Source organism: Vidua chalybeata, chromosome 2 (assembly GCF_026979565.1).
Source record: "Vidua chalybeata isolate OUT-0048 chromosome 2, bVidCha1 merged haplotype, whole genome shotgun sequence".
NCBI lineage: Eukaryota > Metazoa > Chordata > Aves > Passeriformes > Viduidae > Vidua > Vidua chalybeata.
Genome location: NC_071531.1, coordinates 19,827,307 through 19,851,797, shown reverse-complemented (window position 1 = coordinate 19,851,797; position 24,491 = coordinate 19,827,307). Strand labels below are relative to the sequence as shown.

Here is a 24,491-nt window from a genome sequence, read left to right as displayed (position 1 = left end):
CACCATATACTTTTGATTGTTAAGATTCAAGACAGATTTTTTTGGTTGTGGTGGTGGTTTGGTTTTTTGGTTTGCTTTTTAAGGAATATATGATGGCTTTGTTTTTATTTTTTCTTTGAATAATTCACATTAAATACTTTGGTTTGTTCAAACAGATTTAATTAAAGTCTAATTTACCTTTCAGGATGCAGTGACAGCCCTGTTAGCTAGGACCACTGCCCAGCTGGAAGCTGTTGAGAGAGAGCTGGCAGAAGAGAGAGTGAAACTGGAGTACACAGAGGAGGAAATCTTGGAGATGGAAAGAAAGGAAGATCAGGCAGAAGCCATATCAGAAAGGTAAAAACTGTTTAAATACCTCATCAAACAGATAATAACTAATACTTCCTCTAAGATATTTACACTATGGGTATAGTCTGAAATAAAGTAGGAAAAGTTCTGAGATTTGCTCCCTTTTAGTGCTACAAGTATAAAATTCTGTTATGTCATGGTCCACAAACAGGAGGCAACCTTATTTGAATAGCTGGTTGAATTTAGGGAATTTGGGGAGTGGGAAAACAATATATCAAACATAAACTTTGCTAGGGAGGCAACTGTAATGAGTTTGTAACAACCCTGTATTAAGAAAAAGTAAATAAAACTTAGTGGTGACACAAAACATTGTTAGAGTTAGGGTTGCAATTTCATTCCTAATGATACCTGGTTTGTTACATGACTTTTCTTGTTCTTTTTGTTATTGCTTTCTTAGTATTGTTATAAAGACCAGAACACATGCCTTAAGAAAATTTGGGAAGGTGAATTTTATTCCATGAAATGTATTTCTTTATTTGCATTTGCAGAAATGCAAGTGTGCTATGTTCTCCTGATGAAAAGACTGTATTTTTATTGAAGAAATAATACTCTTAAGTTATAAACTGGCTTAGATAATTACATAAATGTAATGCATCATTGCATGGGGTTTTTTAACACCTGCAAAATTACTGTGATGTTCTGACTTTAGGAGTTGGCAAGCAGAATCTGTTGACAGTGGATGCAGTAACTGCACCCAGACTAGTCCTCCTTATCCAGAGCCATTTTGCGGGGATCCATTAGCTGGACACATGTTTGCAGCTCCAGCAGGCCAGTACAGTTCTGGGAAAATGCAGCCTCCACCACTAAAGGTAATGAGAGAAGATACTGCAGCATGAAAACTGCCACCCTGCCTGGCACAGTGAGCTACTGCTGTGCCTGCAGTTTGAGTCTGAGTTGGACAGGAGAGAAGAGAGTCAGCAATGGCATTGGTAACTCTGTATGAGCACTGACTTTGTGGCAGCTGTATGACTACGGAGTTGGTAGAAGTTCACTCTTTAGGGCTGGGGTTTTTTTGTTTTCTTACTACTTACTTCTGAACAGAATTTGGTTCTTATATCAAAAGGCAATTTAGTTTTACTGTGGCCTTTATCTAATCTATAAATAGGCATTTGTATCAATTTCTGCATTTACCTGAAATGTTAACAGAAAAGATCATGATCAAATTCCAGTGCTCTTATTTCCATAAGAATTTTGAAAGGAATTGTAAAGAAAGAAATTTTAGGGCTTGCATTACTATATCAGTTTTACAATAACATGGAATAATTGTGCTGAAACTGATGTATTTATAATCTTTTGTAGTCAAGATATGAGACACTGGAAATAATCCTTCACAAGCTGAAATCAACAGACTTCCATTGAAGTAGAGGAACATTATTTGTTTGTGGCGCCTTTAGGGAAGATCACACCTCTTATGGAGGAGTGAGTTTTCTGAAAGTTTGGAAGCTTTGTTAGAGTAGCCTCTTTTTCTGTCTTTCTGAATATTTTAGTATTCTTGTATAATTGTGTGAACAGTCTTTCAGTTCCTTTTTTCTTCCTTGTCTTCATTTAAGTTCCTCTAGTTTTAAGGTGGTTGCTTCAGAGTCACTGTGCTTACTAAAAGGTGACTCAGTTTTCTTCTGTTGAGGCTGGATATCAGGTGGTAGTTTGGGTAATGCCCAATTGCCAATCCTTAATGCAGTCCTTGTGCTCTGCAGCTGTGATATAACTGCATCTCATAATTGTTACTGCTTCAGCAAAGGCTTCTGAAAGGTAATCCCACAATTTTGAATGTCCCAGTTTTAAAACTTTTACAAAAGTGAGGTGATACATCCTCTCGGTGCTCATTAAAATTTGAATCTAGCTAGCAGGGCCAGTTGTTTACTTTTGATATTGTTGAAATGTCTGATTGTCTTTGCTAGGAGAGAGAAAATAAGGAAGAAATAAAAAAATGTCCTTTGTTGAAATTTTAGGTGGATAAGGAAACTAACACTGAGGATCTGTTTCCTGAAGAAGTTGCTATTCTTCCAAAAGAGAGAACCAGCCGCAGGCCACGGGGTTCTGCTTTTGTTCGCAGTAGCACAATTGTTCGTTCCCAGACCTTTTCACCTGGAGCACGAAGTCAATATGTTTGCAGAGTGAGTAAAGCTTGAAAAGGAAGAGGGGGAAGGGGTCTCCACACACAAGAATATTATATGTTTTTGATAATTTCACTATAAGATTTCATTGCATTTATAAGAAACATATATTACTTTTTAATACTGAATAACTTTTTAATAATGAATAGTCTTTAATTGAACTTAAATAATGCAGTGGGGAAGAGCTTCCCTGACTCTTAAAAAGAGTTTTTACTTGGATGGATATAATTTGAAATTTAAGAATATATGATAAATTAGGCATTAAACTCTTTTCCCTGGCAACCTTAGATGTTAGCTGTGGGTGGTTGATTTTACAATGCTATCTAATGAGGTGTATAAGCAGTTAGCTTAGAAGCCGTGTTGAATTTTCACATACATAAGAATTTGAAAAAGAGCACTGAATGCTTAATCTTAGGGTCATTGCACAAATATTCATATGACTCTGACTGCTGTCATGAATATCAGTCATAAGGTGCTTGTTACTGTGGGACATAGGATTCCTGGGTGCACTGGTGCAAGTAATTGAGGACCAGCACAGCAGTTTTCAAGGTCACATTTATTGTTTGCAGTGTTCAGTGGCAGAAGACTTATAAGCAGTTGGCTCATGGTATTGCAGATGGATACATGGGTATTGGTTTTGCAATATTATCATAGCTTTTATTGTACTCTTTCATAAGCTTCTGAGAGCTTAATTCTGTGCTCACTTAACCTGCACTTACTTAAAATCAGATGCAGGGAGAAAGTGGGAGACTGTATTGTTTGTACCCACGACAGTAAATGTTTTAGGATGAAATATTATTGCTTTTGAGTCCTCTCTCTTTTTTTTAGGTTAGATTGTCTCAGATATTTAGTAGAATTGTTGGTGAAACTTACCTATAAAACATGATGGTTTGTAAGTTTTCTTGAATTATTGTAACCATCATATGAGTATTTTATATATAAATGTTTATAAATAACTGAAAAAAATTGATTGCTTAAAACAAGATAGTCTCAGTGTATTTTAAAAAAGAAATCTCACTGTATTTAAAAAAGAAAAATGTAAAAAAAAAAAAAAAACCAAAAAAAACAACAACAAAAAAAAACCCCACCAAATTTCTTAATGAAGATGATCTTGCAAGCAACCTTTATTTTCATTGTCTTTTCTAATCAGCTGTATCGCAGTGACAGTGACAGTTCAACCCTGCCAAGGAAGTCCCCTTTTGTCCGGAATACCTTGGAGAGGAGGACTCTGCGGTATAAGCAGGTATGCCTAGGAAAATGACCTTTAGCTTTCATTAAGTTGCCAGAACAATGGTACTTTTATACTTCAGAGCTTTAGATGTCTGCAGGTACATTCTGATACTTTTAGGAAATGTACAAAACTTCTGCAATGTAATTGGGGCAGGGTGCATGTTTTGGGTTTGGTTTGGACTTTCTAAGCTAAAAGGTAGACATAAAGAAGTTAAAGTTGTGATCAATTGTAAAGGAGGGAAAAATGTGGCAGACAAAAATTAGTTTAATGGGGACTGAATTTATATGATTATATTATTATTTATATTGATTGATTTAGATGTAAAGTTTCTTTCAAAATCTTTCAAATCTAGTTTATGATGCAGGGTGCAGGTTCAAAGATGTGTATGTGAATGTGGCATTAAGACATACGTCTCCCCTCCCATACAGCCTAATAAATAATAGTATTTCAGGACCAAGTATTCAGGAATTAATAGGTTAAGCTCTCTTTTTGCCCCCATGCCATTCCTCATGCTGTCAAACAAGTGGGCAGAGAAGGGAGATGAGGCATTAATGTTGTGTATATAAATGACATAAAATGTAATCTGGTCAGCAGAAGTTAATGCCTTGCTGGTGTAGGCAGGTAGACAGCCATGCCTCCCATTTTGATTCAGAATGTATCTTAAAACCAATATTGAATGAAGCCCTTTAAGAGGAGTCTTGTTCAGTACAGTATTTTTCTGATGTCATGATGTCATTGAGTTTTTCTTATTGCATCTCTTTTATTATCATCCTAACATGGAATTTTAGTCCATAAACTTCATTAGGTTCATGTGTAAGTTGAAAGGAAACTGTAAAAGGAAGTAGTAGAAAGTATTAATTGAAAAATTTAGCTGTAGGGGTTTTCTGTACCATGCATTATCTAGCCTCTTCTGGGGGATGTAAATAATCTCCAAAAGTTCATGTGGAAAAGACTTTGTGTGTGGAGTAAGTACAGCAACTGTATGGTCTATAGAGCTAAATACAGACCAGTAAACTATGTTGAGAGTAATATATTGTGCATTTTATTTGAATCCTAATAACTCAACAGTCCTGCAGATCATCTTTGGCTGAAGTTATGGCAAGGACTTCCTTAGACCTGGAGCTGGATCTCCAGGCATCCAGAACTCGACAGAGACAGCTGAATGAGGAGATATGTGTTTTAAGAGAGTTGAGACAGCGTCTGGAAGATGCCCAGCTCCGAGGGCAGACAGATTTACCCCACTGGGTCCTTCGGGATGAGAGATTCCGAAACTTGTTGAAGGAAGCGGAAAGGCAGGTATGGTAAAATGATACAAGAACTCAGTTTGCTCAGAAACTTCTTGTTTCAAAATGTCTTCATTTTTGATAAGATGTCTAAAGAACTGTTTGTACAGAATCTCAAACAGTGAATGTTTATTTTATATTCTTGAAGCGAGCACAATAAAAATTATTTATTTGTTGCTCACTTGTTTTTGTTTAGGTATTTCTTATTGTAACTTTAATAATTTTCTTTCTTCTGGTATTTAAAAGAAATTTTGCTGATTTGATATTTATTCTTTTACAAGTATTTAGAATGTTCCCGAAGTATGTAGGTTTTTTTTCCTGTTTTTGGAGAAAGAAGTTGTAGAAAAAGATGGCAAAACTGCTCAACAGACAAAATTTACATTGGATTATCAGAGACAAAAACTGAGCCCAAATTTATAGTAAGATCATGTTTGACAATTTATAGTAAGATCTTGTTTGACTTGTGCAGTAAAATTTGTTAATTTATTACATGTCTTTCTGAAGAGCATTAGTAATTGAAACAACTCAATCTTTTGCATTTATAGTTCTTAGTTGATCAGCTATTTCAGACAGTGTACTAGTGTGGTTTCACTGTGGTGGGTGGAGAAAAAACCCATTCTTTAACGGTGAATATTCTTGTGTTTTATTTATTCACATGCCCATTTTAAGCATTATGTTCTTGTTTTCAGACCAGACAGACCAAATTTGAACATCACCAAGAGCAAGCAGCTGAAAAGATGCTAAAGAAAGCATCAAAAGAAATATACCAGTTGCGTGGGCAAAATCAGAAAGAACCTATTCAGGTGCAAACTTTCAGGTAAGTGGTAATGCATACTGAAATAGCATAGTAACAGTTCATTAGTCAGGTTAAAGCTTTCTGAAGCATTTAGCTTAAATTTTGTGTCTCTTTTGATTTTAATCAGAAGTAATTAACCACTAATTTTAGACTGTATCTGGATTTGGACACGAGATCTTTCTGAATGCTTTGTTCTGCAAAGAGCCAAAGCTAAGGTAAAATTGCAGTGTTGCAATTCTAGTGTACATGACATTAAGAAAAAAAAAAAAGCTTCAAATATAAACATAGCTTAGGTGATTCTTCCAACTTAGCCTAGTTGCTATGAAGTCCAGTTCTTCAATACAAGCCTGTGGGCATAAATAATCTGTTTAATGTAATACATATAAATTGCTAATAACACACTCTCCCTAAAAGTTACTCAATAATACTGGAATTTTCTTTCAATAAGCCTTTCCTTTGAGAGTTGCCATCTTTTTTCCCCCCCTTCTTTTTTGTAACATTATTTGCAAAACATACAAGGGTGAAACTTCGCATTGCAAAACTTGTCCCATGAAACTTTTTTATGATTAACTATGACTGAAGTTCAGTGAGTTGTAGAAAGCTTCCACACAGGTTTTCAAAAATAGTAATTGTCTTCAATGGAATGTTGCCAGAAGTATATAGTGAGGTTTAGTAGCTTTTGGAAGTTTGTTGTACTCAAATAAAAGACCGGTTCGGTACATAAATAACAAATAGTAACCATTAACCAGAGTAAAGAAACCATGTTCTTGTGGGGAGAAGGGGGAACGTAGGCATAATTTTATTTACTTCTTTTTTCTCTTGTTTTGATCACAGAGAGAAGATAGCGTTTTTTACAAGACCAAGGATTAACATACCTCCTCTGCCAGCTGATGATGTATGACATGTTGCATTGTAAACATGAAGTATTTATCGCTTTTATTTTAATGAAGTTCTTAGATTAGACAAGTTTCTTTAAAAAAAAAAATTGTGCAAAAGCTAATATACACGTTTTGTAAAAAATAAAAAAAGTTAAAAAAAGTAAGCATAAACAAAAACATATATATAAATATATATACATATATTTTATAATAGCGACTGCAACAAGGCTTGGTTTTTCCTTGTTGTGAAACTGACATCTCTGAAGACAACTTATTTTATAAAAGATCGACTATCCTGTTAAGAGCGTGTACAGTTTTTATGCTGTTTTATTTGACTTAAAGGCTGGAAGACAGAAACAAAGTGAGTTCAGGCAAATTCACTGTAGTGTAATTTATTTATAGTGCCTTTTTTCCTTGAAGGAAAATACCTACTTTAAGATGTATTTTAAGACTGAAATTTTGTTCCTCAGTATTTGTCATACAGTAGAATGGAACCATTGAGCTGGTTTTGTTTCTGATACCTGAAATGAAAATACTATGTTCTAAAATTGTCACTTTTTCAGCTTTATTATCTGTAGCTTATTATGTACATTGTATTCTTTAGCACTGTCTGTGTTATAGCAAAATATTATCACCTGCAATGTGTTTAACACTAATTAGAAGTGATGCTAAACGTTGCAGAATTCATTTGCATGTTCTTACTGTGCACTAATAGATTGTTTTCATTTCTGTTGTGTCTAAAGTATCTTTATATTCTTAACTAGATCCTCAGTTTAAACGGGGGAAGGAAAAGGGTGACAGGTCTTTGTTTTGCTGTTTAATGAAAAGGGAACTTAAGGAGCAGTTTGAGCTAGCTGTGTGGAAAGCCTGCTAATGGACTATTGCAGTAATTTCTACAGTTCTACAGATTCTCATCTGATTCAGGAAAGCACAGATTTCAGAAAGCAGCTGCTTTAAGTAAGGGTGCTTAAACACATGTTCATCCTAAAGCATGTGCTTTGTAGTTACTGCAAACAAGTTCTGTTGAGCAGTGACACTTTCCAGGAGGAAGGTGTATAATTCTGGAAGGTACAGCTCACTTGATTGCTAGTTGGACCAGCTAAAATCTGGTAAGAAATAATTTTATTTGCAGCCATCCATTTTAATGAAAGACTGTCACCTAAATTCCCGAGAATGCCAGTTTTGTGTCCTTGCATCCTGCAAGTATGTAAAAATACTTCTTTACTAAGCTACTATAATAGAGTTTCTCATATTTTCCTAATTATACATTACCTGCAAAGAGAGGTGCCCAACACAAAACTGACTTTGCAAATTAGTGGAATATCCCCAAAGGAAGATCATGTTGTCTCTTAAAGATCAAATTGATTCCAGATTTTTCTATGTCAGGAAATCAGAACAAAGGCCAAAAAACAAACAGACCTATCAGAATATTTTCAAATATTCTGTAAGTAAGTTTTCTTTGTGAGTTTCAAGAACTTAGAGTCTGTTACCTTGTCAAAGGTCAGGAAAACCTGGAAGAGAAATTGAATTACTTTCACTTATCCACACTGAGGCAAAAAGTAATGGGGAAAAAAGATTGTAAGCATAAATGTTAACTAACACAAACATTTAAAGTAGTATTTCCTGTTTCCTAATATGGCCTATAGTCATTACAGGCATCAAGTGTTGCGATCATATAGCAATTTATATGAAATTGAAGTATATTTAGCATTTATTGTGCTATTCATCCTGAAGCCTGTTTTGCCTGTAAGTTTTGGTGGGTGTACATTGAGTTCCTTGGGCACAACTAGACTTATTCAGAAACTATGCAGATAAAAACAAATCATGTGAGAAATTTTTAGTGTTTGGGTAAAAGTCTAGGGCCAGCAAGCTTTTCAGTGCTCATTACTTTAAAAGACCAGTTAGTCAGAATTTTGTTACTCATTTCCAGGGGAGGCTGTCACACAGTAGTGTTTATCCAAAGTTACCATGCAGTGAGACCAGAAGTGCTTGCTGTATATTAAGAACAGACAACACCATATTCCTGTGAGGCTGGTCAGGTACTGGAAGGGGTTGCGCAGAGAGGTGGAGCACTCTGTCCATAGTGTGGATGAGGACGCAACTGGATATAACCCCGAGCATCCTGGTCACATTAGGCCTGCTTTGAGCAGGGATTAGGGTAGGGACCTTGTTACCCTAAATTGTTCTGTGACTATAACCAAGGGGCAGTGTCCAGTGGTCTCTCTGTCAGGGGGTTTTTAAATTGTGACCGCTGTGAGATGTTGTCGATGTATCTTGTGGGTCTGTGATTCTGACTGCTATAATGAGCTCTGTCTTGATGTGGTAATGAGTTATCATATTCAGTATTCATCTCTCTTGTTTTTGTCACAGTTCTGTATGATTGTCATTTTTGTATTATTTGAAAGTATTTCTTCTATAAAATAAAATAATTTGCCATAAACAGAAAAAGGATTTTCTTGTATGTCAAAGATGTTTATAGAATCTTCTATATATGCCACATTCCTGATAATTTAATGAAAACAATTAGTATTTTGAATAACACTGTAATTTAGTTATGAGTTTTCAAATAAAGGTAAGAGAGAAAATCTGGGAAACCGAAGACCTGAAAGAGATGCAGAGTGTAAGGAATGGTAGATATGTTTTTCTATGTGCTTATCGCTCATGATAAGTTGACAGCTGTATCAGAAGTTCATAGTTGAATATTCCCAGAATTCTTGGGTAGCTCCACTTAAAGCATGTTGAACTGCCTTTTTTTCATAACAAACATTTGCACTTTCTAAACTAGTATGGAAAGCAAGTTGACATTATTAGTTCTGTAATATCTTACTTATGACTAATTCCAAGGTGGAAACCACTCAAAAGAATACTGGTTGACTTTTTTTTTTAAGGCTGTTGCTAACTGCTGCTTTCACAAAGGAAACATTAAATCTGCATAATTACAGAACGGCCATTTCTCAGTTTCCCTCTGCAACCCTGCAAGCTGCAGGAGTACAGGCAAAATCATCGCAAGGACATGTGACTCCTGTCTCTCCAGTATTTGCAAGGCATCAAGGGTATGACAGAGTTTAGGTTATTTTTAAACAGTCTGCTCGAAATAGGCATTTGGAACGGCAGCCGTCCCTGTCTCGCTGCCGTCAGGAGCAACATCAGAAGCTATAATGGGTACGTCGGGTTGGGTTTTCTCTTGTAAGAATGAAATCTTATTTATATTTCTTACTGCAGTTCTTCTAAGCACTTTGCAGGACCTAAAGGTAAGTGCAGTATAAAAAGAATAATTTATTTTTAATGGGTTAGATGAACTATGTCTTTTGCTTTCAGTGGATGTAAAACTGAAGTTTGAATTTTTGGGGAAGAGGGCCCATCACAGCTTGTTTTGACTCCAACCTTCTTTATGACTATAGTGTTGTACATCTTTGAGAGGAATAAGCATTTGCAGAGAGACTTGAGAAACTGCAGGCTAACAAAAGCAAGAACAGCCTTGTCTAAAACATCATGTGAAGAATAAATTTTTTTCTTTGAGATCACTCAATTGACTGAGTAGCAGCATTGGAAGAAAATACCAAGGAGTAAAGTTGATTTGGTTTTGGAATCTGTAAATGTCAGTTAAATCATTTGCTTGTACTTGGAAAATCTCCATATTCTTCGATTACAAAACTTCTTAGGAGCTGGTTCTGATTGCTTACAATTTCTGAAAATCTCTTATATTTGAGCATAGATATTTATTGTGTTTTCAATAGAGAATCACATATTCTGTCCCTTTAGTTTGTCTGCAGTTTGACCATCCAACTAAAAATGTACATGCAGTAGGAGATTTAATGAGATCAGCTGGTAATAGACAAGATAAAACTAGGAAATTAATTTAGGAAAATCTGTTCAGGAAAAAAATGTAGGATTGAGACCCTAACCCTCACTTGTTAAGCACACAAAATTACTCTTCTGTGTCTAGGGCACAATGTTTGTGTTCAGTGTGTATCTTTGGCATAGAACTTCCCAGGTGTAAGTGTTTCACCAAGTAAATGCTACTTCCTGTTTTCCTTATTTTCTTCTCATAAACTGATTGAAGGAAATTGCAGTTGTATTATCAAGAATATAAATCAAGTGCTCAGTGTTTAGCTTCCTTCACAAATTCAATTGGCCTATTAATACTGATTTTAATGGACACAAAGAATAGACGCTGGCAGGAAGCTGGCACTTGTATCACTTTTCCACATTTCACTGATGTGGTTATGAAGGCCTGGGGCTGTTACTGATCTATGAGTGGTAGAGGATTATGATCTGCAGTCCTGTGTGTGAAGGGCATAATCAATCCTCTTCTCTAAAGGCATGATTCTTGCTCCAGAAAGGTGTGGGAACTTCAGGTGAAGCAAGCTAAGTGTTTAAATTTCTCAGAAAAATCCATCGTGTGGCTTTGCATGGCGAGTTCCTATCAGAAATACATGGCACATCCATAAATTACTGCTCAAGCACACTGGGACAAAAAGGTCTTCCAGAACTGAATTCCTTTGACTTTGGCGTGGAAGTCACTTACGTGCCTTCAGTCACCTATGGGTATTTTCATGGGTGCTTGTGCAAGACCGACCTTTACTCAGCTGTTGCATCTGCTTGGAAATACAGAGCCCCTGCCTGGTTACCTGTAGGGGTAAAACCAGTCTGCACAATATTCAAATACAGAAATGTGAGCAGTAAGGGGAATGTCCTGAAATACAACACACTGCACATGTGCAAACATGTACAGGGTCTTCAGAAAGAACAGTTACCACCTCTGCCTTGCAGAATACAGCCCTAGTGGCTTGTACAAAATTCTTACCTTCTTGTAGAAATCAAATACATGGCGAAGTATGATAAAATTCCTAAACACTCCCCTTGCCCCTCAAAAAACACAACCCCCCCCAAAAACAACAACTAAAAAAAACCCAAGATTACAGTTGAGATGCTATACACAGTTAACCAAAATGTGAAAGGCTTATTGCATTTTCAAAAAAGTATTTTAGGAAGTTCTAGGTTTTCAATATTTGGGAAAGCTTAAGCAGATGTTTTGGAAAGGAAAAGTAGCCTGGCGTATAGTAGAGGATCTTTCAAGGAGTGACAGTTGCATTGAAGAAAAGGCAGAAGATGGAGGGATGGATGGGATGGATGGATGGAAAAATTAAGAAGTAAAGATAACAAGAATGAAACCTTTGAGGGAGGCTTGCAGAGCATGAATATGACACAGAACATGGAGGGAAGTCAATTTGAATAAGCTTGAAATGCAGTGCCAGAAAAATGCAAGGGATGGTGAAAATGCAATTTGTCTCATTTCCAAGCTGCTGTGATTACATGTTTCACAGAGCAGCAACCTGGCCTGCAGAGCCACCAGGAATACTTGCTGGCATGCACACAGCATACTTCCTATGCTTTTTCCTTGTGAAAAAATGTGAATGTTTTTGCTGTTGCATAAAAAACACACAGAACGACTGATTAGTGGAGGTTAGGGAGGGAAAAAAGCAGCGTGCGTTCCAGTGGTGACAGAACAGGCAGGGCAGGGTAAAGAGGCTTGCGGTTTAATCCCGCAGGATTGCAGGCTGGTGCGTCTCACCCGATCAGATATCCTATAGACAGAGGATGCAGTCACATGATTGTTACTGCTTCCTCCCCATGACATCACTGCTGGTGCAGCCATACCACCCAAGGAAGGATGCTATTAAAATCATTGGGATTGAGCTAAATGATGTTGCATTGCAGGTAAGCAACATAATTCCTTGAAAAAAATGATTTGCCAGTTGCTCTTGTGCTGCAGTCGTAGAGCTCCAGCTCCGTCAGGCAGAGTTTCTGCTGGAAAATAAAGCAGCACATTTTCTCTGCAAGCAGAGGGTTTGCAGGTGCAGAGGCTGCCTGCTGGCTCTGTGCTGATCTCCAGGCTGGCATCTCCAGTAGAATGCTGCCAGATGGAGCTTTATAACTAAAGAAGGCCCTTTGTTCCTTGTACTTTCCAATGGCTCCTTCGGGTGTCTGCAGAATTCTGCATTTACATGAGCAGCCATCATCATTTACTCACGCAAAGAGAGCAGCAATAGTGTTTTGCTTGCATCCCCTCCCTTTTTTTTTCCCCTGGATGTTTAAAGAAGTTGCTGTTGTGACTAAGCTTATAAAAGAATGAGGATTAACTTGCTTGAGGGGTTAAGCGGTGTATTTGGGGAAAGAGGCTTTTCCTTTATTGTTAATTTTTGCTGATGTGGTTTCAAAGCACCTTGTCTGACAGGTTTCCTGCATAATTTGCTGTAGTAAAAGGTCAGTTTTTCCTTGTCCTATATAAATGTGAAAAATCCTTTTCCACAAGGAATGTAGGCGACAGCAAGCAGATTTTTGCTCCCTTGGAAAATGCTGATCACCAAAAGGCTGAAAAATCCATGGCGAATCGTGCTTTTGGACTTAATGTTTGTGGAAGCAAAGTCCAGAGTCTGTTTTCCTGGTGTGGATGTTTAATTATGTGCTCTGTACAAATATATGAATATATCTGGAAAAGAAAAAAATGGTGACTCCTGTGGGGATTTTTTTCTGTATAGCTTTTAAAATATATTTTAGTGGTTTAAAATTCTTCAGTTTTTTACACTTTAATGCAAATATTATAATATGAGAAACTAAATTAATTTTGAGCTTATACTAGTCAGTAAAGAAAATTACATATTTTTTAACATTTGTGATAAATAATTCTGTGCCTTTGCCAGAGAACGGAGGATGACTAAGCTGCAGCTTCATCAGGCAGAGAGTCAGGTGACTTTTTACTCCTGGTCTACAGGAAGTTTTTTTTTATTCTTCCAAATCCTGTTCTTTGTTCAAATAGTTTTTTGCCATTTTTGGAAAAATGTGAAAATTTGGCACGCCTAGAATCTCTGTGTGCTCACCCATACATTAAGGGGGATATTTTGGATCTCCCTTGCTGAAGTAGACTGTATGTCCTAGGGATGGGTGAATTCTGGTTTCCAGTGATCAGGTATGCAGTTGTGTCAGGATCAGAAAATAAGGTGTGGCAGGGTGGGGAAAGTAGATAATGAATTATCGAAGTACAAAAAGACAATGGTTGTTCTAAACTGAAAAGAAAAAAAAAATTATTTTTCTCCAACAGAACATCTCCTGTTTCTTCAAGACTGAGCCTCTAAAGTGATAGAAATGCAAACCTGTTGCTGTATGAGGTGATGGAGGCAGGGGGCAAATTGCATCCTGTCAGTGCCAATGCTGGGTTGCTTCTTCTCCTTGGTTCCCTCTGGAGTCAAGGCTGGCTCAGTTCTCTCCAGCACTGGCTGTGAGCCGAGCTGTGCTCTTACCCACCAGGCTCACCAAGACTTGGCTCTTTGCCTGTGCAAGGAGCACAGCAGGGCTGCCATGCTTGGGTTCTACAGGTGTGAGGTGTTCCCCCCCTCCTCTGGATCATATGGAAGTGCCCTATGGAAATATGTGCCAGGCAGAGGTTCTCCTGGTCTCTCAATTTGAGTCAGACATCTTCTGTGCAGGAAGACAGGGCACCAGCCTGTTAGGTATGCTGGAGGCCCTTGGAAATTAAGGACTTAAGTGCCCTAAGAGTTACTTAGCATAAAAGGGGGATCCCAGGGTCATCCCCAGCTGAAAGGGGCTTTCCCTGGCAGCACTGGGATGCCATGCCAGGGCTCCAGCACATGGCTACAAGAGTGCTCAGCCCCTGTGCCCATAGGGACACATCGTACCTTTTCGAGAGTAGTAGCTGGTAGCTTTTAAACAGGGACCAGAGAAGGAGGAGATGGAGAGTGTTGACCCTGGGTTAGAGAATTTCCTATCTGCCTGAACAGAACAGGCTCCTCTGGAGCACTGTAACCTCCTGAGGCTGGAAACTGCTTCATCATGAAGCTGTTGTTTGCTGACCTGGAGGGCAAAGTGAGCAGGATTGTGACTGTAGCCAGGTGCTATAGCAGGGAAAAAGGGGATGCTCCCAACCCCCAGGCTCCTCCACAGTCCAGAGGCATCTTGATTGTGGTGGAGGTTGGTGTTGTGTCATGTTCAGCCTCTCTCAGGCCTGAACAGCTCCCAGCTCAACAACGGTGCTCAACCCTCAAAAGTGGTGTGGTGCTCAGAGGTACCAGTCCTTTTCCTGGCTGCTTTTGCCATCATGCTGCAGATTTCAGGGTCTCCAACTGGGGTGTGGGGGTGTGTGTGTTAATTTTTCCTATTAGTGAGAGGTTGTATAGAAAGTGTCTTAATTCATTTTTTGTGTGTGCATACATACACACGAGGTGTTGGGTTTTTTTTTCAGCTTTCTTCATCTCTAGCCTGGCAGAACTAAAAATTCACACATGATTATTAATGTCAAAAGAGAGACTCTGGCAGGGTTACACTAGGCTGCTGTTCCTAAAGTACTTTTAACATTTTGCTCTTAAGCATAACCTCAAGGAAAGGGTCTCCCCATCTTGCAGTAGCTTGCTCTTAGAGGGATGAAATAATTTGTCTGTAGTTGTGCAGCCCATTGGCATCAAAGGCAGCAGTGAAGGCCAGTTCCCTGTGAACAGGAAAACATCACCCTCCTGTGTGAAAATGACTCACAGCCTCACTCAAATCATGAGAAGTGACATGGTAGAACAGATTAATGGCTTTTCCAATGTGGATTTATCAGTTTTATTTCAAGATCAAAAAGGTTTTCAGTGAGAGATGAATTGAATGCCATTGAACATCCCATTTTTCAGGAAAGAGCTTTTTAGGAGTAACTGTGTACCAGGGCACTTCCCTTCTGACAGTGCAATTCTGCTCTTTCTGAACTCATTCACTTTATCTTTTTGCAGTTCCAAACCTGGTTTTCCCTCTTAATCTTAAAATTTTCTGAACAAAGAGGCAAAGAGCAGCACTGGAAATCTGGTGCTGCAAAGCTCAGCTGTGTCTGACATGAGGAGGAAAACCTTGTAGCATCCCTGACTCTTCAGATGTGGATTAGAGCTCTGTGGCAGTAAAAAACATGGGTTCAAAAGGGAAATTCCCCCTCTATTTTGTGAAGAAGAGGACTTGAGGGAAACCAAGAATAGAAACCATACATGCTCCTATATTGTTAGGGCTGGTTTCCAGGGTGTCCTGTGTCCTGAAATGTAGTTTCTTACCCAGAAGTTGAAGGCTTCCAGTGATTTACCTAATCAAATCTTGTTTCCTTCAAAAAGTAAGGGGGTGTGGGGTTGATACAGTTCCTGAGGCTTATCTGCCCAAACTTCTGGGCTGTTAGCAGAGAAGCATCTTTTAATAGAGATATTTCAGCTCAGTTTCAAAACTGCAAATGAATATTCCAGAGGCAGTGATGCTTCCCTCCTGCTTTTTCCACAGCCTCAACATCTGCACTAACAAGTAAATTTATTGGAGGGACCTTTAAGACTCACTGGAAACAGACATGTGAGTTTAACATTTTTTTATATAGAGCCAATTTTGGCAAAAATTCCGTATGGAGCTTGCAGGAAAAGAACTGGGATTTTTTTTTCCCCTTTTCTGACATAACTGAGCAGCTGAACTAATTTTGCTCAGACTTTCCAAGAAAACTTGAAGGGGAAGCAGGCACATGATATTTCATACCAAAAGAAATTGTTTTCTAAAGGGACAGTCATTGTGGGAAGGAGCAGGGAGTGGGATGTTGGGGTGTGGTTTACCCCTCAGAGGAAGAGAATGGAGGAGAAAAGGAGAAGAGGGAGTCTGGCTGCGATGGAAGGGTGGGAAGCCCTGTTGGCTGGGTATCAGCTCCCGTCCATGGCACCCCGGGCCTCCCTTCGCCTCTGCTGCTGGCCAGCTCTGTTCTCTGTGCTCACCCCATGAGCCTCTGTGGTGGCTGGGGGAGGGGCAGCTAAAGGCTGTGGTTTGGTCAGAGGAGTGCCTCAGTTTTCTGCCATTTATCCCAAACGTTCCCTCCTGCCTTTCCCTTGTTTCCAAGGCCCTCTCCCCTGTGATCTGGTGCCCTGTGTTTTTTGAGCTCTGTTGTGGCTTCGTAATTTTTTCCATAGAGGTTATTCAGGGTAAAGCTGCACATCAAAGATGTGACTGCATTTAACTTGACCACAGCATCATAGCTGGAAACTCCATAATATGTGGTGGTGGGGCCATACAATCAAATGCTACAATATTTTACAATACTGTTTCTGATACTGCAGCCTGCCTGTGCTAGTGTGGTGAGAAACTGAGGGTATGCAGAGCTTGTTACTTGTATTTGGAGGCTGTGTGATTAGTCCTTGAATTGTTGGAAAAGCATTTGCCAATATTAATATCTTGTCTTTCCTCTGTATTTTCTCAATTTATAGGGAATTTTTTTTCCCCTGTTATGTTTCAAAAAAAAAAAAAAAAAAAAAAAAAAAAGGTTGTGTGTTTAGTATTTTCTGCTTTTTCCAGGAGTCAGAAATTGATTACTCTGGTTTAAGGCCATTTTAACACCTTTTTATAAACTTCATCATTAAGACAGAAGGTCAATAACTTGTTTGGCTTGTTCAGTCTGAAGCTTCTAAATTGAACAATCTTAAATTGCCTGTAAATATTTTTCAACCTATAGAAAATCACGCATTTGACTTGCTGGGGATTCAGCCTGCTTGCTTTTGCTGAAGACTTCTTCCTTGTAAAATCACCACCCGACAGCATCTTCTTGTTGAGAAGAATGTTTAATAACTGTTTACCTGTCTCCTATATCCCACGTGGCCATTTCTAAATCATCTTCTGTGTGGCAGGTGGTGGAGGGGGAATTACATCCACACCACCTTGGCCTTCCTTGGTCCCTTTTAGGCTAAGCAGACCTCAGTCTCTGACCCCTCCACAAAAGACATAATCATCTCCCTGTACTTTTCATTTATGTCTTTCATGGTGACCCAGTTAATAATCTTGCTCACTGCCTCCTCAGCTGTCAGGCCCATTTTCTCTGGCCAGGTGGTGCCAGACCTCTGATGTAACTGTGCTGGGCTCTAGGAACTTTCTCCCTCAGCCTTACCCTTTAGGGCTCTTTCTGAATGCTGACCCTTCCAACCCGAACCATTCTATGATTCTGTGATTCAGCTCACTCTGCTGGCAGCACTGACCTGTGTGATTCAGGCCCTGTGAGGAGAGTGCTCTGTGTCCATCCCTGTGATTGGGTCTAAATTCCTTGGGAGTGGGGATGGATGGATGCTGGCAGAGCACCCAGCTCTCAGGAGAAGATGCCTTTGCTTGATAGATTCCCTTGAGCAGATAAAAGCCATGAGGCTGGGTCACCATTCTTGGTCCTTGGAGCAGTCAGTACAAGGATTAGGGGCACAGAGTGACAAACTATCTGCCCATGCAAAGGGATTGCCAATGTGAGGATTGCCAATAAAACTGCATTGTTCATCACTGACTACTACAGAAAATAAATCCCAGGGATTTTCACAGCCCCCGCGCTTCTTCATTTTTGCAGTAACTGCTGTCATGTCACGCCACGTGAACACAGCTCATCTGACCAACAATTCAGTTGAGTGGTGGGCTCAGCTCTGATGGAGTCATGATTCAAAAGCTTTGAAGTCTGGAGTAGGATCTCCTCTGTCTTATCACAGTGAATGTGTTGGTACTAGAGCACAGAAAAGCCCTGAGACACACCGTGATCTCCTTTGGCACGTTGGCTAATGCATGATACATTTGTTAGAGAAGGAACAGCTGATGCTTTGGACACCCTGAAAATGGCACTCCAAATGTGAATTGAGGAACCTGAAATTGGCATTCAGGTTTTTGCTTTCTTCTCCCAGCCTCTTGTAAGGTTCACTTATTCCTTATGCCACAGCAGAAAAGAGGTATCCTTTGCTGCCTGCATCCTGTCGTGTGTCACATAGCAACTCCCCACTTCAAGGAAAACAGCAAGGTGAACATTTGTCTGCTAGAAACATTTGAAGTGTTGAAGTAATTCAGTAACTGTGATCTGTTGAAAGTAACTCAAAACTTGTTGGAATTGCATTAAAAATCATACTGCCTGCCTCAGTGCAATGTATCCAATTAAAACAGAAAACAGGATGAGGAGAACGTAGCATGGAACTAGCATGTCTAGGAGCAATAGGCCAGGGCCAAGACTTTTCCTTTGATGACTGTTCAACTCGTTGTTTTCCATCAGTATACTTTTCAGCCCCTTTGAACCATGGGATGTTTTGGTCTGTGCTTGCCACGTCAGATACATTTCATATCCGATCAGTCAGTCAGCATACTACCTAGAATGTCAATTCACTGATAGAGCTCTTCTAGCTGTGGCTTTACATTTGCACATGCTATAACAGTGCTCTAAAGCTGAGTTTGTCAGCATTTTCACTGTAAATGTGATTTATCGCTCTTCTCTAAAACCTAGCCCTAAACTGATTGAAGTCAAGTGATGAGTTTACTCACTATGAGACTTGCAGAAAAAATGTGACCCTAAATATGATAATACTACTACCTTTTGGCTCCTTAGAAAATAATAAAATGTGAGTAAATGTAATGAGATCTTGTGTCTATGTAATACCAGCTGTGCTTGTTGGTGTGTTCTGGTCCATCAGCAGCTCCCTGTGTTTGCATCCTGGGTTTTCTAGTTTGTTTGTGTGAATATCTTCTTTGCTTTCCTTATGTGTTTAAGAATTATCTGGTTTCCTACAGTCATAAATCTTCACAGGCTGATATTTGGACCCTTACTTTCAGCTTGCTCTCATGCAGCTCCTCTGATATTTGTAGGGTAACTAACTCATTCTGGCTTCAGAATACTGTGCACCAAGCATGGCTAGCTGGGAGATCAGGGACTGACCATCAGATTGATCTGGCCCAAGATTTCTGGAAGATGTCTAGGGTTATGTGGCAGCCAGGAAAGTCTCTATCAGGAGGCACAATTGTCAGTCCAGCACTGTGGCCTTTTTTGATTTGTGACTCAGTCCCTGCCAGGACTGCTACATCTACAGGACCACAGTAGTCTGGCATGGGTCTAAATCCAGGGAAGTCTGCTAATCAGAACCCTGTGAGTTCAGAGATATGTGGTTTGGTCAGGTTTTTTTGTTTTCTAGTTCAGTTTCTAGAAAGAACCTGTTTGCAATTATTAAAGCAGACTATGGACATGTGTTCAGTTGTAGATACAGTAAGCTAGTTAGTAAAAATGAGTGCTCACTGTTAAGGCTCTCTACTGTATTGTAGGGAATAAAATGGCTGATGGAATTCAAAGTGGATAAAGGGGGAAATGTCCCTAAGAGATTACAGAATGATGGGCTCCAAACTGGCCACTGTCTCTCAAGGAGTCACAGCAGACTGTTTTGTGTTGGATGTCTGCCCTAGGAAAAACTGGTGGAGTGCCAGAAATTATTAGGAAAAGAATATGGGGACTAAGCAGGAAACAGCCCTTGCACAAATTATATTACATCAGCATCTGCAAATGTAGTGGAAAGGACAGCAAGGACGTCTAGGACATGGAACAAAAAACGGACAAAATACACATGTTAGAGAATTCCTCAGAAAGACTCAACACCTTTCATTGTATGCAATAAGCTCTGTCAGAGCATCCAAATCTCTTAGATGCTCAGGTCTGAGGAGCTGCATTTGTAACTAATTCTGCATATCATGGTATTGCAATGTTTTCTTTTGAACTGGTAGTGTTGCACTCATTAGACCAGATGAAGATGTCTACTTTGACATTTCTTTCTGATCAATAAACAGAAATTATCCCTTCTGGGAAGTAATCTCTTTCATTCTAATGTAAATAGTTTGTTTTCTGTCATCACCTGTGAAAGGAGTCTAGGTTTTAGTGTCCTGGCTATAGTGCAGATTTCTCATGCTAGATCAGACAACTAGCACCATGGCTGCTCATGCTTTTGCCATCATTGGAGTGTATTGCTGCAGTACACCTGGCTATAATTCATGTTTGGATGAGGTTAATTTGCCCTTAATTTATGTGTATCTGTAACTGATTGATTGGTGTAAGCTCCAGTTCTGCTGGCATCTCTGCAAGCTTCATTTGGAGGGCAAATTGGCTCATCCTGAAATAAACCTTGTAAATTTTTACAGATGCCAAAGTAAAGTGAGAGAAATAAATGCAAAATAAAGAGAAAGAAAGGGATACTTACAGTGCTTGGTGATAGGATATAAGATGGAAATTCTGTAGTACTCAGTTCAAAAGTGCTGTAGCTAGGTTTTATTTACTAAAATTGTGTTTTGCTTAATCTGATATCACATCTCTGCTTCCAAAAGCGTAGTACCTGAAGTGAACTTTAAGGCTGGCAATCATCCACTTCACTGCAATTCCCAGGTACTTGTACAGTACCTTGAGTTCAAAGTTTGTTTGTTTTCTTAGTCTTCCATGGCCCTGTGGTCTCTAGCACATTTTTTCTCTCCTTGGACATGTTGTGTAGCACGTATCTTTGGGATAGATTCAGACTGAGATTGTAATTATACTACATACTTGTGGTCTGGCCTAGTATTATCCATCACAATACTGTCATGTGCTGGGCATTGACAACATACTTAAAAAGCTATTTTTTACATGATATGACTAGCATGTTGGGTAATTTTCTTGTGGTATTAAGGAAAACTTGCCAATACTTTTAGTTTCCAGAAGTTTGTTTATTTAGCAGAGGGTGCTGCCTTGTGTAGGCAGACAGTCTGAGCTGCACGTTCCTTACAGGTCCTGTTTTGCTGTATGGGAAGAATTGGGCGAAGCAAATGATCTGCAAAGTATCACAATGTTACAAAGTAATAGCATGGTCTAATCCTTTCACCTCATTTCAGCTTCCCTTTCCAGTCCTCGTAGGAGACACTGAACTCAGCGTCCCCTTGCAGCTTCAGCTCCTGTAGTCAGCCACATCATCCCATCTTCAGATTCCCACTTCACTCAGCAAACGTGGGAGCGTGCTCTCACCTGCTTGGCGAAGGATCACTGTTCTCAGTTGTTGCTCTTCTTAACTTCTGCTTTTTAAATCACCCCAATTTTGTGTCAGCTTATTTGTGCTCTGCAGCGCTGCCTGGGACGCCTGCTCTGCACTGAGTTTCCTTCCCCAGGCTGTGATTCACTTGCTTGATTCTCTTTCAGACAAACACGGCTGGGTGCTTGGAGATTACTTGATTTCCGCATTTGAAAGGGCTTCTCTTAATGGTATAATGGTGACCTGCTGGTTGCCTGTAAGATAATGCTTTTCTCAGCTGCCTGTGCTCAGCACATTGTCTATGTCACCCAAAAACCCTACACAGTGGAGAGCAGAGACTGACAAAGCTGATTATGCATACTTATTACATTGCTGAAGTCCCCACTAAGGCAAAAATTACATGGTGAGGTCTCAAGTAAAACAGTTGAAAATGGGGAGAGGGGAAGAAGAAAGACACTAAGTAAAGAGGGCTGAGCAGAATATCAGGGTTTACAGACAGTCCACTAAAAGCTTATCTGATACATTTTTGCCTGTTCCAATTACAGAGTTGGAAATTTCCTCACAGTTTCAAAGATTCAAATTCTTTTGAATTTTCCATTTCTATACCTGGAACAAAGTGGGTGACAGTCATTGGTGCTGTGTATCAGTGATCAGTAAAAGTTACTTTGTGGCAGTCAAGGAGCTACAGGCTCTGCAGGATCTGTTCTATACAACCCTTAAAGTCTCTATATGTCCCCATTCTTATGTGTTCTTGAGTTTTTCCCTTGTAACTCCATGATAACAGATATTTTTTAGACATGTCTTTTCAGATTACAAACCCTAGGTATTCTCTGGAAAACCCCAGTTCCCAGACATCTCTTTTAGGATGGATGGGATTAACGATCTTTAGAACAACACTTTTTTTAGTGATGTAGAACTGCACAGCAGCCTCCTCCAGTCCCAGCCCAGGACTCCTGTCCAGCTGCTGGAGCCCTCCTGGACCTGGCTGCCACTTTCTCATGTGCAAATTCAACCAGTAGCTGAGCCTGTATCCCAGAGGCACACATAGTAGCTCTCCAATTAGCATGAGTGGTGAGGTTTGTCTCTGCTCATGTTCTTCATGTTTGCTCAGTCAGGTTTGTGTCTCTTGTATATTTTGGTTGGTTTTGTCTCTTGTATATTTTGTCTCTTGTTTCTCCTCCATTGCCCATCTTGTTCCAATGTCCCTGAATAGACCACCTTGCTGGAATAGACGTTGTCATACTCTGATGTGCCCTCATCCAAGTTCCCATCAAATACCTCTTCTAATTGTTTGTTTTAATTTGGAGACAGGTATCTTTTATTTCCTCTTGTGCCTTAGTAGGATATGTAGTAGATATTTCTCCCCCTACTTTCTTAAAAGCAAATATGAAGAGTTTGTGTGTGCCCTCCAGGACTACTGTTCATGCTGTCTTGACTTCCTGACTTAAGAAGGTATTTCAGAAAACTTGGTTCTGAAATGCCTCAAAGACAAAGCTGCTTGAATTTATTGACTAACTTGTTTTTCCTCTACATACAGATCCTAATATGGTCAATGCAGGAGACATGAATGGTTCAGGCAACCTGATGGATTTTCTGGATGAGCCTTTTCCTGATGTTGGAACTTATGAAGATTTCCATACCATTGACTGGCTGCGGGAGAAATCGCGTGACACTGACCGCCATCGCAAGGTAACGGTGTCAGGCTTTGATGTGTCACATCCCTGGGCCACAGCCATCCTGGCAGTGACAAAAACAAGTGGTTTTCCAAAGTTATTGCTTCCTACCTTCTTGCATGACTTGAGGAGAACTTCTAAACATATAGATGGGGGTGACTTGAGAATTTTTAAATATATGGACATGGAATATCCTGATTTTGTAAGTGTGAAAGGGCTGCTGCAACTTAATCAGCTGAGCATCTCTGAATAAATTATTAGGACTGAAGGAAGTAGAGAGTAGAGAAATCGTATGCACCATCTAGGAGTTTAATTATTTTAAACTTTGTACTCTAAAACTGTCAACCTGAATCAGCCACACATCTCTATGTGTGTTTAATTTCAGATTACAAGCAAAAGTAAAGAATCCATATGGGAGTTCATCAAGAGTTTGCTGGATGCCTGGTCAGGATGGGTTGTAATGCTTCTCATAGGACTACTGGCAGGTACGTATGTGTTAGTGCTACAGCTGTGCCTGAAGCATCTCACTCAAGTTGCTGCAGTACCATCTGCTTCTCTTTGTGCTTCGTTGTCTCTCCATTGATCTTTTTTGTTTTTAAGCTAAAAAGACAACTTTGCATTCATGCAGTTATGATTCTAAAGAAAAATACCTGCTTGTGAAGTCTCCTTTTGAGATCTGACTTAGAAAAAAATGTTTTCACCAGTAGAGGGATTTTTCTATTGCTTTGGGAAATCTGCATTTGAGTGCTTCATACTCGATGGGCTGCTTTGACTTTGCAGATCTTTGCTTTGCAGAAGTCAATTTTATTTTTAGGATTTTTTTCTTGTCATCACTTTAATTCTGCAAGTAAAAAATATGATGTAGGGAAAATAATGTTGAGGACACTCAAAGGGGGGCTTTATAAACTGCTATTTCCTCTGGGTTATCTTCTTTATGTATGCATGAACGCAAAATACAGTTTCAGGCTTGGTTTCAGATCTGCTTCTAGACCAGACAGACATTACATATTTAACAGCCTGCTCAAACTCACATGGCAAATTCATTAATTTCCTCAATTGTTCCTGTCTTCTCCTCAGTTTAGCTCATCTTCCTGCTTAGAAAGCTGCACTTCTCTGAGCCAGCTCAGATAGCTGCCATTTTTTTTTATGCTTTTTCAGTGATGTCAGGGTGCTCCTGTGTCATGCTGCTTGGTGAAAGCACCATGTGAAGTTTCCCAGTTTCCAAGGGGTGGTGGGAATTTCCTGCTCAGCATCTGTCAAGTTAATATGTTTATTACAATTGTTAGGAGCTTCAGAAGTACTGGTAAAGTTCTTGAGAAAACATTTCTGAAGTGACGTGTTTGGCA

The 24,491-nt window shown here is 39.4% G+C and overlaps 2 protein-coding genes across 2 annotated transcripts in view; both read left to right on the top strand.

The window, feature by feature from the left end:
- Window positions 1-9,092, top strand: part of WWC3 (WWC family member 3) — a 98,101-nt gene extending 89,009 nt beyond the window's left edge. Inside the window, exons 17-23 of the mRNA XM_053935407.1 lie at window positions 185-336; window positions 998-1,157; window positions 2,298-2,462; window positions 3,613-3,705; window positions 4,762-4,989; window positions 5,666-5,793; window positions 6,607-9,092. Of these exons, the coding sequence (XP_053791382.1) occupies window positions 185-336; window positions 998-1,157; window positions 2,298-2,462; window positions 3,613-3,705; window positions 4,762-4,989; window positions 5,666-5,793; window positions 6,607-6,673 (993 nt within the window). The 3' untranslated portion in view covers window positions 6,674-9,092. The remainder of the gene's footprint in view (window positions 1-184; window positions 337-997; window positions 1,158-2,297; window positions 2,463-3,612; window positions 3,706-4,761; window positions 4,990-5,665; window positions 5,794-6,606) is intronic.
- Window positions 9,093-12,303: 3,211 nt separating this feature from the next.
- CLCN4 (chloride voltage-gated channel 4) overlaps window positions 12,304-24,491 on the top strand; it is a 41,656-nt gene continuing 29,468 nt past the window's right edge. Inside the window, exons 1-3 of the mRNA XM_053936139.1 lie at window positions 12,304-12,371; window positions 23,010-23,161; window positions 23,531-23,630. Coding sequence (XP_053792114.1) covers window positions 23,018-23,161; window positions 23,531-23,630 — 244 coding nt within the window. The 5' untranslated portion in view covers window positions 12,304-12,371; window positions 23,010-23,017. The remainder of the gene's footprint in view (window positions 12,372-23,009; window positions 23,162-23,530; window positions 23,631-24,491) is intronic.